The sequence below is a fragment of the Stegastes partitus genome, unplaced genomic scaffold (assembly GCF_000690725.1).
Source record: "Stegastes partitus isolate 25-593 unplaced genomic scaffold, Stegastes_partitus-1.0.2 Scaffold261, whole genome shotgun sequence".
NCBI classification, from domain to species: domain Eukaryota; kingdom Metazoa; phylum Chordata; class Actinopteri; family Pomacentridae; genus Stegastes; species Stegastes partitus.
This window is the reverse complement of record NW_007577992.1, coordinates 12226-29231: the sequence shown is the minus strand read 5'-3', so window position 1 is coordinate 29231 and position 17006 is coordinate 12226. Positions and strand designations below refer to the sequence as shown.

General features: G+C 45.1%; 1 protein-coding gene across 2 annotated transcripts in view; it reads left to right on the top strand.

Annotated features, from left to right (window-relative positions):
- Positions 1 to 13795, top strand: part of fbrsl1 (fibrosin-like 1) — a 311753-nt gene extending 297958 nt beyond the window's left edge. The window contains exons 10-20 of one of the 2 annotated variants that reach the window (XM_008282164.1): positions 56 to 306; positions 3863 to 3913; positions 4114 to 4209; positions 5792 to 5863; positions 6102 to 6131; positions 6434 to 6505; positions 7237 to 7369; positions 8153 to 8230; positions 9482 to 9565; positions 10377 to 10647; positions 11290 to 13795. In XM_008282164.1, coding sequence (XP_008280386.1) covers positions 56 to 306; positions 3863 to 3913; positions 4114 to 4209; positions 5792 to 5863; positions 6102 to 6131; positions 6434 to 6505; positions 7237 to 7369; positions 8153 to 8230; positions 9482 to 9565; positions 10377 to 10647; positions 11290 to 12589 — 2438 coding nt within the window. In that variant the 3' untranslated portion in view covers positions 12590 to 13795. Of the gene's footprint in view, positions 1 to 55; positions 307 to 3862; positions 3914 to 4113; positions 4210 to 5791; positions 5864 to 6101; positions 6132 to 6433; positions 6506 to 7236; positions 7370 to 8152; positions 8237 to 9481; positions 9566 to 10376; positions 10648 to 11289 lie in introns of both variants that reach the window. The other variant, XM_008282163.1, reaches the window with a different exon arrangement.
- The last annotated feature ends 3211 nt before the right edge of the window (positions 13796 to 17006 follow it).

Below are 17006 nucleotides of genomic sequence, written 5' to 3'. Positions count from 1 at the left end.
TTTTTTTTTTTTTTTTGTTTTTGTTTTTGGTTTTCCTCGCTCTCCTTTCTTGCAGAGCATGACCTCCTGAGGCAGGAGCTGAACAACCGCTTCCTGGTTCAGAGTTCAGAGCGGGGCCGGGGGCCGTCCGCTTCGCCGCTGGCCCCTGTGTCACTCCTGAGGGCCGAGTTTCACCAACACCAGCACATGCACCAGCACCAACACACCCACCAGCACACCTTCACGCCCTTCCCCGCCAGTCTGCCCCCGGCCGCCATCCTCACCCCGCCCACCGCACCCCCCATGGTGCGTACCCAAGCCAGAAATGTGAGGATAAGTAAAAAAATAAAATAAAATAAAAATACAAGCTCCCGTAACTTCCCACCAACTCACCTGTCACCCCTCCCGATCTCCTCTTCAATCAACTCCTCCCTTTTTTTTTTCTTTTCCCCCAAATTTACCAAACATGTCCCGTAGCTGTAGGAAACCCCTCCCTTTCAAAAAATATGACACATTCATTTTGAATTTTGCTCTTTGATTTCTGCATACTGTCCTGCTGACAACAAGCTGGGAGCATCACATCTGCTCACTTTAATAAGGCCAAATGCAGAGTTTATTCAGCTCACTGGCTGCCACCTACTGTTACACAGACACTGGCATGTCTGCCAGTTTGTCCAGACACATGCTAGTTTTTTTCTCAGATCAGTCATATTCGACCAAGCACATGTGTACATTCAAGCTGAGCAGCATCCATAGTAGCATTATATAGAACTATACATCCACAGTGTTAGATCTTTTTTGTCATAGAGGCCATTTTCTGAGTCATGGCACGTCTGCCAACAGGCCGATTACCAAATTTCTTTTAAATTATTCACCACTGTCTTAACTTTCACATGGATTTTGCTGCTCAGTGTTTGCTGATGATCAAAAAGGGGAATTGCCTGAAGGCAGGCTTTTCAATTGTTTGCATATGGATGTGTTTCAAATGGTTTTAAATGTTTTCATTTGCCTGTTCACAAAGAGCAACAAAGGCGCCGTCAAACAGATCTCCGTGTGTGTGTGTGTGTTTGGAAATGCATTCTTGCACGCATATATATGTATTTATATTTATGCGTGCAAGTTTTTTGCCACGTATATGTGCGTGTGTGTGTTTGAGTGCACAGCCCACAGCGAACATACTTTCCAATGACAAATTCACTGCTTTGCAGTCGATCAAATGACTTCATTGCGGATAAAGGGGGTGGATGACATCACTGCAAAACTGTTTTGATAATGTTTCTAATTGCTTCCGTGCTTTGACTGCCATCAAGTCTGGAGGGAAGGGCTGGTGGGGGGGTTCAACAGCTCTCAGATTAGCACAGAGGAAAAAAGGTTATGACTATTCATCCATCATTTCAAACGCACAGCAATCTCTGACAGTCGATTCAGACGGGTCCCCATTTGTAGCTTTTTGGCATTAGACTAATAGATCTAATCCATCATGTCATGACCTCTGATTAAGAGCCTGCGGTCCCATTAAGGCCCCGCTCCAAGATTATCCCCATCCTGTACAGTAGAAATCAAAGCTCTGGTATTTATGGCATAGTCTCAGATAAGTATAGAGACCGTTTAGATGGTTTATCTGGTCTGCTGTTCATTCCTGACATGGTAGGAATTATATACAGAACACAGTCCTCTCTTTGAAGATGAAAGAGGCGATTTTCCCCATCTCACTAATTCTGGCATTATTTTAGCCCATGATGTACATACACACACACACACACACACACACATCTCTTGTTGTGTTGTTTCAGTGGGATTTCAGACTGACATTAATGTCCTCTGCCGTTGTGTTTTTTTGTTTTTTTTGTTCTTCTTTGTTACTTATCTTATGCCTTTTCCCCTCCCTCCTTCCCCTCAGTAACAATGCTGTTTTTCTTCTCTTTGGTGCTTGCTTAGAGAAGCAGGAGTAATGATGATGTTGTGGTTGTTTTTACTGTTTTGTCGTGAAAAGGCAGACCCGAGTATTTCCCAGTTGTGCATCGTGTCCCTCTCTCTCTCTCTCTCTCTCTCTCTCTCTCTCTCTCTCTCTCTATCTCTCTCTCTCTCACTTTTATTTTCTCCTGCTCTCTGGACGCCCTATGTCATTTCAACTATGTAACAGCCCTTGGCTAATGGCTGTAATTAATGAAATTATGAAGGCTCTATATTTGTTTATTGTTTTACGCCCTCAAGCAGCTGGCTTGCCAAATGGCAGCACTGAATGCCCGCCCCCTTGCCCCAGTCATGTCTTTAGACAAGGAACATCCTTAATTGTTATAAGATGAAATATTAAGCTTTAATTAACCAAAGCTGTTTACTATAAAACTGTGACAGCCACCATAAATTATAAAAGCAAGAATTTGTTTCTTTTTTTTTTTTTTCCTCCCTCTTTTTTTACAAGGCCGTAAAGCGGCCAAAATCCCTTTTCCAGTGTCAGACATTAAACAGGCCGCGCCTTCAGAAATGCAGAGGAGCTGTTTAATGAGCTCGGAAGCTGGCTCGGCGTTTCCTCTCAATAGGCTGTCTGTCTTTGATTTGGGCCCATTATCGCCCACAAACAGGGCCGCCGACACCATCGCTGCCGCTGCTGCCATTTTGTGTGCAGATGTGAGCCGTCCCTGCCTCACCAGAGGGCCCCCTGACCCTAACCCCCTGCATCTCTGCCGGCGGCTCAGCCAGACCCCCGCCCTCAACCACCACCCGTGTCGCAGCACGCGCGCACACAGAAAATCTGATTCATACCCATTCATTTTCCCCCATTTTTATGTAAACCCAAAACATCTGCGCCTGCCAAGAGGCCTTTGTGAAAACACTCGCAAAAAGTACCTGCAAATGGTTTGTGTACTTGCGGAATAGGAATAAGTTACTGTCACTTGTAATTAGCCGTTTTCAAAATAGAGAAGCAGTATTGGCTTGCGAACAGACGCACAAAGTCCCCATTCATACGCAGAGCAACATTCTCTGTTCTCTCTCTCTGTCTCTCTACCTCCTCTCCTTCTCGACTTACTGACTGGATTCACATGTGTTCAGGGCATGATCGGAAACATTTTTTAGCATAACCGCACAGTTTTTATATGGCAAATTCCAGTTGAAATTATTCTGATACACATACGTTCTGCCACCCAAAAGCTTTCCTCTCATCTGTTCACCGTGTTAAGACGGTGTCAGTTTCATTAAGATCCTTCCTAGTTTAGCTCCTAACAGTTGCAAATGCCTTCTACTCTATTCAGTTTCAATCATATAAGGCAGGCTGCTCACACAGACTTTATAAACTCTCTCCACAATTTAATGCACAGAACTGCTTTTTTGACTAAATCTCTTTTAAAGTCTGGTTTTCAAACGCTGAAAGCAAGCTATATGTATCCCTTTCTGTCTTTACTATCGGGTCTTGTTTTAAGATGAAAAAAAAAAAAGTCATAGCAGTCAAAAGCAATTAGATTCACATTTCTGCAAATTTTCCAGTGAATAGAAACAACTGGTCTGGTTTTAAAATGGTCTGATTCCTAAGCTGGGCCTCCACGCCCAATGTCTGTATGCTCAATTGGAAAATCATGCAGGCTGTCTTCATCTTGGCAGTCTGCTAAAGCGGTCGTATTGTTAGCGATTTAACTGCCTATCTGACCATGCTGTTTAAGTAAACCCATGACCAGTGCAAGCCAGCTGCTTTACCCTGGGGCTTATTATTCTGGATCAAACCCTGCCGTATTACCAGCTACAGATGTTCATCATGTGTTTTGTTTTTGTAACGTAAAAATAATGAGACGTTATTATTAAAGAAGGCTTTTACATGGAGGATTTTGGTTAAGCAGATTATTCTGTGGGCTTTTGTTTCCTAATTCTTTGCTTTCTTGTCTTTTTCCAGTTCGACAAATACACCCCCAAACTGGACAATCCATTCATCAGACATTCAAACGTGAGTTTCGTTTGTCATTTTAATTTAAATGTGTTATTTGCATTTGGGCAAATCAAATATTTGACATATTTGAATGTTGCCATGAGAGCATTTATTGTGGCCGTGGCTTTGTGTGTGCATATGCTTGAGTCCTGTACGTATCTCTGTATGATTTTGTTTTGTGTCTTTTTGTGTCTCCCATCCTCCTCTTCTCTCCCCAGTTCTTCCCCTCCTATCCCCCTACCATGCCAGGCATGCCCCCGCTGCTCCCACACTCAGGACCCTTCAGCTCGCTGCAAGGAGCTTTCCAGCCCAAGGTCAGACCCACATCCCTATCCTCTACCAGCAAACAGAGAGGCAGATAGTTTAGGAAAGCAAGGACACACACAAAAAAAAAACACACTAAAATGTTAACAATTGCAACAAAAAGTTTAAAGTAGTGCACAAAAAACATATCAATAGCTTAAGATTCATGTTGACTTTTTTTTCTTTATAAAATGGAAGAGTCACTGTTTGCCAGAGTGAAAACAACTAAAATACCGACTGGTATATGATATACAAAGAGTCCAAGAGATGTATCAGAAAGGCTATATGCACTGACTAAAATAGCTAAGGGAATATTGAACAAACTACATGAAACACAAAAACCCAATAATTCAGGTGAAAAGCACAATGCTGCAGTTTTTGGTTGGGACTTTTTTCTTTAAAAAGAAAATGTTCAGGATCAGCATTGAGAAAAGAAATATCTGTAGAATAGAAGACAAGTACAAAAGGTGGTCACGTTATTGCAGTTAACCACCACAGTACATTAGATATTTACCACAGAAAACTCCTTGTGCTGTCTGTCTTGGGTCAGAAAACCAGCACATCTCATTAAAGCCATTATAATACCCTATCAGACTCGACTGGGCCTGCACCAGAGTCAGGGCTGCATGCTGAACCGAGTCATGACAGGCCATGCCAAAGATAAGAGCGCGATGTGTGTCTGTTCAGGAGAACGGAGGAGAGAAGATGCAGGGGATGTGATGGGGTGGGAGGGTGGGAGTCTGTCTGGCAGATGCTCAGGGGCTGTGACCTGGAGTAAGCCACCAATCAAAGCTGGCCTAAATCCGCTGGCCCTATTCCCAGTGGGCTCCGTCATGGAGGGGCCCTTTTGTCGAAGGCCCCTCCAGATGGTTCAAGGAACACTCTTATGCATCCAAAGCCCCTGCTAAGTATTCTTGGAAATAAGCTTGGGGATGGGGGTGGAGGGCTCGGGATGTATGTTAGTTTGTGGGGGCTGGCAACCCAGGTCACCCTGCAGAATCTTCCAATCCCTGATGTGGGATTGACTAATAAGGCTGATCTAGTTGCTTGCGCTCCAAAGACTTAAAAAGAGATGAGAAGATCAGAGATGTGTAACTCTGGCGTGGCTGTGTGCCTGCAGCATCGCTGCAGTTTTATCTGCATCAGTTATATAGTGTCAGTAGTTGATGATTAGTGAGATGTAGTGCAACTGATGCAGGCATTACGAGGATCTTTTAGTGGGTTTAGAACAATTTTTTTTAGAAATGCATCCATCTAAAACAGTGAGGCATAAGATTTAGTCTCTTGACAGAATTTTGTATGTGGAGGACATAGGTGAAAACTGCTACTGCAATAGTCATTCTTATTCTAAGTGGGGTATTTGAAAAACAAATTAGAAAGAAAGATGCCATTAAAAAGCCTCTCAAAAGAAGACTCTTGAGGATGCCTCAGGACCCCATTTGAGAATTCCTATGAGGTCATTTTTTTCCATACAAAATCTAACAGGGTCAGTTTCTTTCTTACTCTATATAGATGTTATATACATGTTTAAACCGGTATAGATCTGGCTGATCACCATGTTTCTCGTTCTCTTTGTCTCTCTCTCTCCGTCAGGCATCTAATCCCATCGACGTAGCAACGCGTCCTGGAGCAGTACCTCACACACTCCTACAGAAGGATCCACGGGTAAGCATCAGGCTGACAGCATCCCCGCCTGTCTGCCGCACACATGCTGCACATATGTGTGTCAGATTGAAGTGAATGCACGTCTTTGCATTAATATCTTTTCAAAAATAGGCATTTCTGTTTATTAATCTCTGTGGACATGGGTATCCAAAGTGCATATAAAAAGAGGCCACGCGTGTTTACATTCTGGCTATGTGTCTCTGTCATGATGATAATAATTATCCATTTGTCCATACAGATAACAGATCCATTCAGGACATCTGTTAGGGTAAGTACACACCTCATCCGTTTTTTGTTAAATGCTTCATCTCTCTGGCCAGGCCACAAAGTCTAAAACTGCAAATTCTTCACCATCAAGCAAATGCAGGGTTTTGGCTGCATTTTCATTTAGCTTTGAGGTCTGTATTGGGTTAAAGTCAGGGTTAGATTTTCTTAATCCGTTGCCTGGTTGAAAATTCTGACGAGTTCCCACTTTGTAGTTTGGCCAGAAAAATCTCAATGCCAAATTCCATTTTTAGCTCCCCATATCAAAGCCAGCAGGCTAACCTCAGTTTCTCTCTAAATTTTTAGAAACCTGGCAAGTGGTGCGCAGTGCATGTCCAGATCGCATGGCAGATCTACCACCACCAGCAGAAAATGAAGGTGCGTGAGATGGATAATGACGTCTTGCAGGGATCTTGCTGTCATGTAAAATCAGATACACTACATTGGTTATGGAATAATGACACAAATAGCTCACTTTACTGGATACACAGTAGGGCTGATCATGTCATAGTTGGATCTTTACCTGTAAAATAATTGCGTTACAGGATTAAGAAAGAGCATGTCTGTAGGAAAAAGCAGATTACAAAAAACAGAGGGCCCTAAAGGAAACATGTCTTCTGTCTTCCAAGTAACACACACTCTCAAACATATAGTAACATGGCTGTACTTTGTAAGCATAGGTAAAGGCTATTTGCATGACAGCCTACATCTCCACAAGAGAAGAGGCCGATCATAAACCACATTTATAGCATGTACCAAAATGCAACATGTGAAAACAGACTCAAAATGCTTGTGTGGAAATACTCCTCTCACTGACAGAGGATGACGTGGCCTTGCCATGGAGATCCTCTGCTAATGCCACTAGCCCTGTGCTGTCAGTTCTTCTCGGGCTCTGAACCCCCGTTACCAAGGATTTAGCATCCCTAATCAGCTTACATATATTTGTTATAACACAGCTGGGCAGAATTGGAGACACGAAGCCATTGTTGATTCTCTGTCCTTCTGTGATCTCTCACCCAGTGTAGCTGAGGATAAATCCCACTCACTCTGCTGTTGGAAATGTTGCCTACCAACCTAATTTTCTTCGTCTCTGCCTGTCTCAACTGTAGCAAATGCAGGTGGACCCTCACAAACTCGACATGAATGGGAAGCTGGACCTCTTCAGTCGGCCCCCAGCGCCAGGAGTCTTCCCGGGGTTCCCTTACCCTCATGACCTGGCCCGACCTCTCTTCTCCTCCACAGGTCAGTCAGGTCTCCCAGCATCCAGCACATGCATGCAACTTCCACACAAAGAAAAACCATTTAAAACACTCAAATTATCCCATTCTCAAAAGCCTTTCAACGCCGTTTTTAACTTTATGCAAATCAGCATGTATAACCGCATGTCAAAAAAACACTGTAATGAAATGGCACCATTTCCCCCCCTCTCATGTAATGTTCACTTAATTATAGTGCTTTCGTAGCAAATGTTTTGCCAGTAAAGGGAGTCAGATATGTCTATGAATATGCATGACTCTCGGTTAGGTAATTGACTGATTTGCCCTGCGTTGGAGGGCAACAGAGAGGAGAACGGCCTTTGACTGGTAATTATGCAGTGGTGTGTTGGAGGCACTCCTGTAATTGGTTCTTTCATTAACAATTCATGGAATATGGGTGATGGTAGCAGCGTTTTGTGAAAGAGGCGAGCTTGTTGCACATTCGAGAGCTGACCTCACTAAGCTGCTATAGGTTCGTGCACAAACAGCTGCAATAAAGCAAAATATCAATGGCATTACTCAGCTATCTCTTATCTTATCCAGCCGACATGCATATTCAGCCAGTTTATAGTGCTGCAGCAAGAACATATTTACATTTACATTTTAAATTATTTTAAGTGAAGTAATTTCAGGGGTCGGAATTCCGACTGTTTTTAGTAGAGGATTTGTTTTGGGTTTTTTTTTTTGTCTTTGTATCGTTCCTTAGAGAGTTTCTTGCTGTCTGATTGTATAATAATGACACCATTTCATCATTTGTCTGCTCTGATAGGCTCTGGACACCCAGCGCCCTCTCCATACGGCCCCGCCCCCCACCCCAGCGGCTTCCTGCCTCCTAGCCATTTGGCAGGTAAGTGTAAGTAACCCCAAGTTTACAATTTTTTATACATTTGTCTCCTCTTTCTGCCCATGTATCTGTCACTCACTCACTCTCTCTCTCTCTCTCTCTCTTTTGCACTCATGTTTCAAACACATTACAAGCCACCAGGGTGTAATTTGAATCGTAGATATTTCTAGTTTTTGATCTCGGGGTTCACTTCAAGGTTAATACAGAATCCATTTTGCCACAGCCAGCTGCAGCACTTCTTGAGCAAACTCTTAGTTTACGGTAATAGAGTGTGTAGCCGTCCTGTAATCAGCCAGTGTGATTCATAACTCAGTTTTAAATAACTCTGTCTGGGGTTAATAAAAAAGGACGTAGTTTCCAACCTCCAGACCTATTTGTCAACCCTCATTTGTTTGGGCAAACTAAACGCACTGCAGCAGCGTATATGACACTATTTTCTCTCAGCTTGCAAAGGATGAATAATGGAGGGTACTTCATGGTGTTAGACTGATTTGTGCATTTAATTGTTTGCGTTTTATTTTTCATTTATTTTCCACTATTCTCTCGGAAACACTGTTTTGAGTGGCAAGTTGATTTCATGGACTAAATCCTTGAACCGATCCATTTACTGCTTATGAATACATGGTAGGAGGGAGATTTAGTCCACAAAATGTTCCCATCCAGTGAATTCATGTGTGAGGCAGAGGAGATTTCTCAATTGTTGTCTTTTCTGATATATTAGGAAGCCCCACCACTACAAATCCTTGAACCCTAATCTGTTATTAACTTGCCGATGAATTATCCCTGATTTAAAATGGGACTGCAAATTATCACTTGACGAATGTTGTTCATTGACTTTTGTGTTATTCCTGTAAATTTGGAGGCTGCGACAGTGGAGTCCATCAGGCATTGATTCTCCAGTTAAGTCACTGTGCTCTGTCTCAGCTAATTTTTACAGCTCCTAATTCCCCTGTCCTACCACAGTCCATTTTCAGCTCAGCTCCAGGAACTCAAAACTAATTTCCCCAATCAAACAGTGTTGTTCCGCTAGCCCCAGCAGGGTCAGAGGCACTCCACTCCAGTTAGTGGCAGTGAATCCAGCATCCAGGCGACCTGGCTACTGCAGGCTTACCAGGCAGAGAGCTCGGGTGGCAGCGCTAAAAAAAAAACCACAGCTCGCTTGTAAGAGAAAAGCCGAGTGGAACGGGTTGGTGTTGGGGGTGAGCACCGCTAGCCAGCCCCCCCTTTTGCTAATCCCTGTTTGGCATTTTGCAGATCCTTTCAGTCGCTCCAGTTCCTTTGGCGGCCTCGGCAACCTTTCAAGCAGTGCCTTCGGAGGATTAGGCAACCCCTCGCTTGGTAAGCGCTGGCCCCCTCTCCTCCACCGCTCCCCCCTTCAATCTGGCCCCTGTGGCCAGTAACAGAACAGAGCAGGACAGCGTTAGACCACAGGGAGAGCCAGGAGGGGAGGAAAAAAAAATCAAGACACTTAGCTCTAGTTTCTGTGTCAAAACAGCCTTAGCCCAGGGAGGCCCAACAAGGCAGTACAACACACCACAGCAAACCTCCTCCCTGCCTCCACTTCATCTACCAACCATGTCCCCAGCAGCCTGGCTTTAATCTGGCTGTGCCGCTGCCAACAGGCACTCTCAGGTCTGCTGTTTGGTGGCAATTCATCTATTAATTATTTGACAAGCCCCTTCTGCACCACCATGGAGGCCTTTCTCTTTTCCCTCTGCATCCTCCTCTCTGTGCCTTTCTCTCTTTCTCTTCATCCCTCCTATTTTTGTGTGCCAAATCGGTCACCCTGTTGTGAAAATGGATGTGATTGGAATAGACATGCCGTGGAATGCTAAGGTCTCCCCTGGCTTTTCACAGCCCTCAACTCCAGAGGGCAAGTGAGTCTCCCCTGTTCATCCGGTGCAGAAAAAGGGAGGGAGGGGGAAGAAGCCCTTTAGTCTAAAAGCAAATGAGTAGAGTTTTTTTTTCCTCTGGTGGGGGGAGCCATTAACCTCTAACTCTTTCAAACAGCTTCAGTGAGAGAACCTCCAGAGACAAAGACAAAAGCAGCTTTTGTTGTTGAGTCTTTCTCATCTTATGTGTCCTCAAGAAGGTTTTGTGCCCAATTAACTTACAGTGGGTCCCATGCGTGTCTCCTTCTTTCCTGCAGGGTCCAACAGTGTGTTTGGCAGCAAGGAGGGGCCAGGAGGACTGCCCACATTTGGCAGCCCCCACCACGACACCTGGAACAGACTTCGGCGCACCCCGCCGTCTTTCCCCACCCCGCCACAGTGGCCCAAAACCGCAGACGCTGAGAGAAGCAGCTCGGCCAACAGCCATGAGAGAGAGCGGGAGAGAGAACGGGAAAGAGAGAGAGAACGGGAGAGGGAAAGAGAGAAAAGAGACTCGTCTATCGGCAAAGAGGAGAAGGATAAAGACAGGTGAGTTGGGGCGAAAGGACTTCTGTTTTTTATTCATTTTTTGAGCGGTATTTGGAGAATGATAGCTTTCAGTGTCTTCCAGATAACCCAAAAGGATATAAATTGTGCATATTTGCATACACATGAAAAAAAGAAAAACGTCCACATAAGTACTCAAATATTTGATAACAACTCTAAAAAAATGTCCAAAATAATGATCCCCTTTCCAGCTTACATTAGCATATATACAAGATGATCAACTTACATTCGGGCACAACAAAAACACTTGAGTCACCCAAATCACAGAAAAGAAGAAAAAAATGTGACATTTTTCCAGTTAGTCATTAGTAGTATCCATGGAAACTAAAATAAATTTAATTCATGTATCCAACAAGGAAACAGACACAAATCAAACAGGCAACAAGCAGCTTTGAGAGAAGCTATTTGTCAAGAATTAATTGGATGAATCTCTGCGGATGGTATTCTAGCAGAGCGTAGGGGTTACTGTCAAATTTAAAAGCAGTAAACATCAGACGAAGAAAAGAGCTTGGTAACTTGTATTTTTTTTTAAAGGGATTTATAATGGAACTTTAACCAATGTAAATCATAACCAAACACCGTCTACCGAGGCACTAACGAAGCTGTAATATTGTGTCATTGCAGGGATTCTGTGGAGCGCAACCGTCACTCCAACCGTTCATCTCCAGCCTCAGCACCAGTCAGCTACCAGATCAGCAGCTTGATTCGCTCAAACAGCCAGAACTCCAGTGATTCAGGTCGGCATCACAGCGGCAGCGTAGATCGAGTCCGCGAGGCGGAGAAGGAGCTGCTAGAGCGCCACAGAGAGTCTTCCACGCTTGCTGATGTAAAGGTGAAGGAGAGTCGCTCACCAGGCAAGGAGATGCTGGAAAGGAGATCCTCTGAAGACTCCATCAAACCTGTTCAACGTTCTCCTTCTCCATACTCCAAGGCCGTGATCAGCGAGCAGGCCTTGAAGATGGCCAGTGGGCCTCCATCTACACTGAAGGATAGTGAGAGGAAAGAGCCCCCATCTGCAGAGCTCCTCCACAAGGTGAAAAACGACATGAAGATAAAGGAGGAGAGGAAGGAGGAGCAGGAGGTCATGGTGGTGAGTTCGGAGCCAGCTCCCCAACCACCGTCCCAGTCGCTTCCCGCCCCCATCAGCCAACCGGTAAACCCGCACCACCACCACCCACCGTTGTCCCAGCAGCCCCCTCTACCCTCGCCCCGTGGTAGTGACATCCCAGCACCAGGCCTGCATGGTGTCCCCATGGCACACTCCTTGCCACTTTCCATGAGTGCCATGCCCCAGATGGGCAGCCTCAATGTGCTAGACCGGGCTCGTATGGCCCCCTTCATGGGAGTCAGCCCACTGGCAGGCAGAGAGCGCCTGCCCCACACAGCCTTCCCTTGGGACCCTCTTAGAGAGGCCTACCGCAGTCTGGACCTACAACGACGCATGGACTTCCAGCTCAGGGCCGAGCAAGGACACCGATTCCCCAGTGTGTACGAACAGGAGCGAGCCTACCGCGAGAGGGAGGCCCACGACTACTCCCACCACGAGCACCTGTTGGAGGTGCGCAGGGAGCATGAGAGGATGCGACAGCAGGCAGAGGAGCGAGAGCGCCTCCACCTGAGGGAGGAGCTGGACAGAGCGCGCCTCCATCAGCTGCACCAGTCCCCCATGGAGGGCCATCTACCCCACATGCCCCCCTTCATGCCCCACCTAGGCGGCATGCCCTACCCTAGACTCAGCCCCTCCACAGGCCATAATGGCCCTCTGAACAGAACACCCCCTACTGCAGCACTGAGTGCGCCCCCGCCCCTTGTGCCAGCCGGCAGTGCCAGGCCAGCCTCGCCCCGGAGGACTACCCCCCTCACCACCCAGGACCCTCGGGACTACTCCCCATCTCGCAACCCCAAAGAGGTAGAGGCTCGGTAGCTTCTTGGAAAAGTGCACAAAGTCTTACTGGGCGCACTCATAGGCCCAACTCCCACACCCCCGTAATTTGAAATGTTGTGAACAAAATGCACTGCTCTTCACCAGAGAGGAGCAAAACTCCCTAAGGGAAAGGGTATGATTGTACAAAGTAAAGGTGTGTAAGGCTGATTAAGCACATGCCATGACTTTATTTTTAGTGGACTGGAGGTTGAATAATGTCGGTAAAGAGAACACAAATATGTGTATGTTTATTTCCGACTTAAATATTTGATAATTATTAATATATTAATCCAATACCTTTTTTCAGCTTTGTGCGAAAAGAAAGGTCCTGAAACGAGTTTGTACATTTCCTATCCTTGTTCCATGTATAGATATCATTTCTATGAATTTTATGTATTTTGTGCATTAGTCACACCTTTTACAATATTTATCCCAGTTGATTGTGAGACATATCCCTTATGACCCACTGTAAAGACTGGATTTTGGTTTCAACCTTCAGTAATTTAACCTCATGGTACCAGGATATCCTCAACAATGACAATGTACAATGCTACATTACCGATTTGTTTTGTTCATTTGTTTTGCCTTTGAGATATGCAGATAAATATATATTATGAGGTCTTTGTTCAGTCTCTGTAAAGAATACTGATGTAAATAACTTGTTGATATTCCTTCGCTGCAAGATTACCATGTAAATTTATTAGGCTTTTTAACCATTTCTAGAAAAACAAAATTAAATGAAACATGGGGAATCACTTGCCTGTTGAATATCGTGCTAACAGACAAGCCTGGCCAATGGATGGGAAGTATGAAGGGAGGGTGTTGTAAGGAGGCCTAGATGGATCATCTGCAATCTATGCAAAGCAGCACACAGCACCCTAACGAAGAAATCACCTGGAGGGAGCAGACAATACTGGTGATACTGAGAGAAACTTGGATTAACACGTGTTTATATTTACCAATGAAATAATGATGGAATTATTGAAAGACTTCCAAGTCATAAACTGGACCAGCCCCAGACAGAAAAGAAGGACACTATTTAGTGGACGGCAAATGGACTTTCTCTGTCAACCTTGTGGTGTTGTGCAGTTGTTTTTCTTAGACTCTTGTATACAAAACAAGTAGAGTTTTAGGCGTGCAAAAAAATGAAAATGAACATTCATGGTTTAAAATGTATGGAATAAAGTTTGGACCTAATGTCAAACATTTCCTGCTTATCTTTCATCCTCTTAATCATTGTCAGCACTGAGTGCAAGCAGTGAACTTGTCTGTGAGCCAAACCTACTGAGTGGTATGTTTATGTGAGGTTGATAGGTTTTCCAATAACGCTTGTGCCTCCGTTTTCAGCATTTAGAGTATTTGCTCATCTGATACCAAGCTATTACTTTGAAATCATAAAGGCAACTGACTTGGCTGGCAGAGTAGCCTAAGCCATCAGATCATTTGACCATAATCTGTCATACATGGGCTGCAGAGCTCTTCAGAGGGGGATCGATGAGATTGGGCCAAGGCAATACAGGGAGGGACTAATAGAACATTGATTTTGTATGAAAGCAGGTTTTGAGTGTTTGTGTTGCAGGTAACCGGTATTGACTGGCAGCCCAGCGGCATATTGACCCGCGGTCTGGACTCATTAAGAGGAGCAATGCCTGGGAGGCAGGCTATCGGATGGCGGAAGAGAGGCTCCTCTCTCTTCTCATACACCTCCTCTCCTCATGCACAGCACTCATCTGCTTTTCTAATGAGGCCGGAAGGCACTCTGGAGTGGGCCGCCGAGGGAGCCCTGAGGTGCCCCGTCCTGTTATTGACAAGACCTCGGCTGTGCTTGCCGCCTGTCCAGAGACAGCCAATTCATCCTGATAATGCCCCGACTACTCATCTCGCTGCTGTGTGCCGTGAGGCCCACCAATCCCGTCCCATGGTATCAGCCCATAATGACAGCGTGGATCAAACCATGGCCAGGTCATTAGGGGATGTTATTGAAAATCAATGGCGCTCCTGTGTCTCACACACTCCAGCAGGGGTTTTTAAAAGGGCTCCTTGAAAAGACTGTTTGCCAGAATGTGGCTGGCGTATTGGGAAGACTTAAATCACTATCACTTTCAATTTAGGCTCCTAGTAATTGAAGCACATATTCCTCCTACGGGTAGCATCTGTCAGTGGCCAGCTTCACTTTACCTCTGTGTGCTTTTAGTCCCAATAATCTAGTCAACAACAGGTACTTAACCCCTGTACTTGTTACCTCATAGAGATTTTTCCTGTAACTATTATTTACCAAGCCAGCTTTGGCAGAAGAAAAACACACACCTTAAATTTCCCCTCGACTCAATCACTCTGTCCTGTGCTCTATCCATTTTACGCCTGAGTGTGGAACGGCCCTCCGGAGATGAAAAGCTCCATCAATTTCACTCATCGTCTGGCAAGGTCAATTTATTTCAGCACACAGTCCATCATCAGATGGGAATCAATTGACACATTGCCTAGCATATCCAACCCAAGGTGGATTATTACAGCGTCTGCAATTGTCAGCTCCTTTCCAGAGCTATTCTTCATGCATCCAGGCTTTTTTTGTTTGTTTGTTTGTTTGTTTTTAGCAGGGATTGTTTCTGATTTTCTATATTTACTTGCTCATAATTTCCTATTTGATGGAACATTGTTACTATGACAGGACTTCATGTAGCAGCTTGTCACTAAAAAGCGACTGTGTTTTTTTTTTTTTTTTTTTACACATTTCTCTGCTATAATCCCAATTAATAGGATACGGTGGTATCTGAGGTAAGACATTGTTTTATTGTTCCACTAATCCCCTTCATTTATCTGTGAGAAACCTCAATGCTGAGGGTTTGGGATTGAATTTTCATGGTCTCAAATACCTCCAAAAAGCGCTTGGCACAGAGCTCACCCCAGATTCAGCGAACAGTGGAACAGGCCTAAGGGGCTTTTATAGAGCACAATGGCAGCTAATAACACAGTGCCAAGCTAATAAGATGGGCAACAAATGAATGGTTTGGTCCAAGCTCCTTTTCTCTCTTGCTCACTCTTCCCCCACTGATAAAACATGTATGAAAGCGTTTTTGAGCCGCTATGTAGTGGCTCCCTAGACTTTTTTTCCCCAGCGAGAGCTAATGCATTAGTTCCCATTTGAAGGCTGTTTTGAAATGGAGATTGGTAATGAGACGGGAGGCCCCCGCCATGATCACATTTGGATTGCCGGGGCCTCCGCTGGGCCTGGTAATTTGGGAGACCATGGCTCTGCTCGGAGTTCAAGCCCATCTCTCTGCGGGGGTTAGCAAACCCTGACGAGAGCCATTCTGAACCACTAAACTATATCTGAACTGTGAATTTAGGGAGCGAGCACCAAGTCAAGGGCTTTGGCAGCAGATCCCTGTCACAGCGCTCTTTGTAGACTGCATGTTGTTTTGACCACCTAAAAAGGCTAGCAGCATACATCCTTCCATGCTGCCATCTTTTTTTAGCCCTCAATGTCAACAGAGCGGCAGCTGACAGAAACCAGGCCAGTCAGTGGTTAAGGAGCTGACTTGGAAACAGCCAAATGGTGTGAATTCCAGACCCTGGTGACAAAGTGCTGTCTAATGTCTTTGCACCTCTGGACCTATGACAAATATTCCGGCTGTCTCACACCAACACCACTATTGCTGTGCAAGGAGACCAGCCAACGCAGCCTAGCAGAAGGAGTATACTGTAAATCCCTCACAGAGGAACCTCAGAGAGCACCATGTGAGACAGGGAGGAGTAAAAGAGAATTAAGGGAAATGGAAAAGGAGGAGGTCCAGAACAGCCACCAGCCAAAATAAGTTTTCCACTTTGATTCAATTTTGAGGATTTTTCCAGCCTTTAGTGGAACCTCACAATCTCCCACACTGGCCATATTATGTACACAAGCCATAAAAAATGAATAACATTTATGCAGCTGGGTGCATCTGGCAGTGATAGTCCTCTCATTCAGGGACCCACAGGATGGCATGGTGCCGCCACACCACCCTCTCTGTTCTATGTATGGACACCAGACAAGAGAAGACTTAGGGGAGGGGTGGGTGGTGTAAAGGGAGGCTCTCAAATGCTTCGAATGAGTGTAAAAAAAAAAAAAGAGAGAGATTTCAAGGCAAATGGAGGCCATACGTGGCTCGTCCAATTTGGCACAGCCAACGCACATGATTAGCCGTAGAGACGTTAATCAAAAGTGGCTCAGCATTTGAAGGGGCGGTGAGAGGCACTGCCAGCTGGTGACAACATGGCTTGTGTGCACGGGCCAAGAGTGAAGTTTATTTGAATATGGATCTTGCCGTGACCATATTTCTCCAGAGCTCAGTTAGCAGAGCGTTCCCTGGCTCATCACTGGGATCGCCTCAGAGCCGTTGGCACCCAGAAAGGCGGAAGTTTTTCCAAGCCGCAGAAT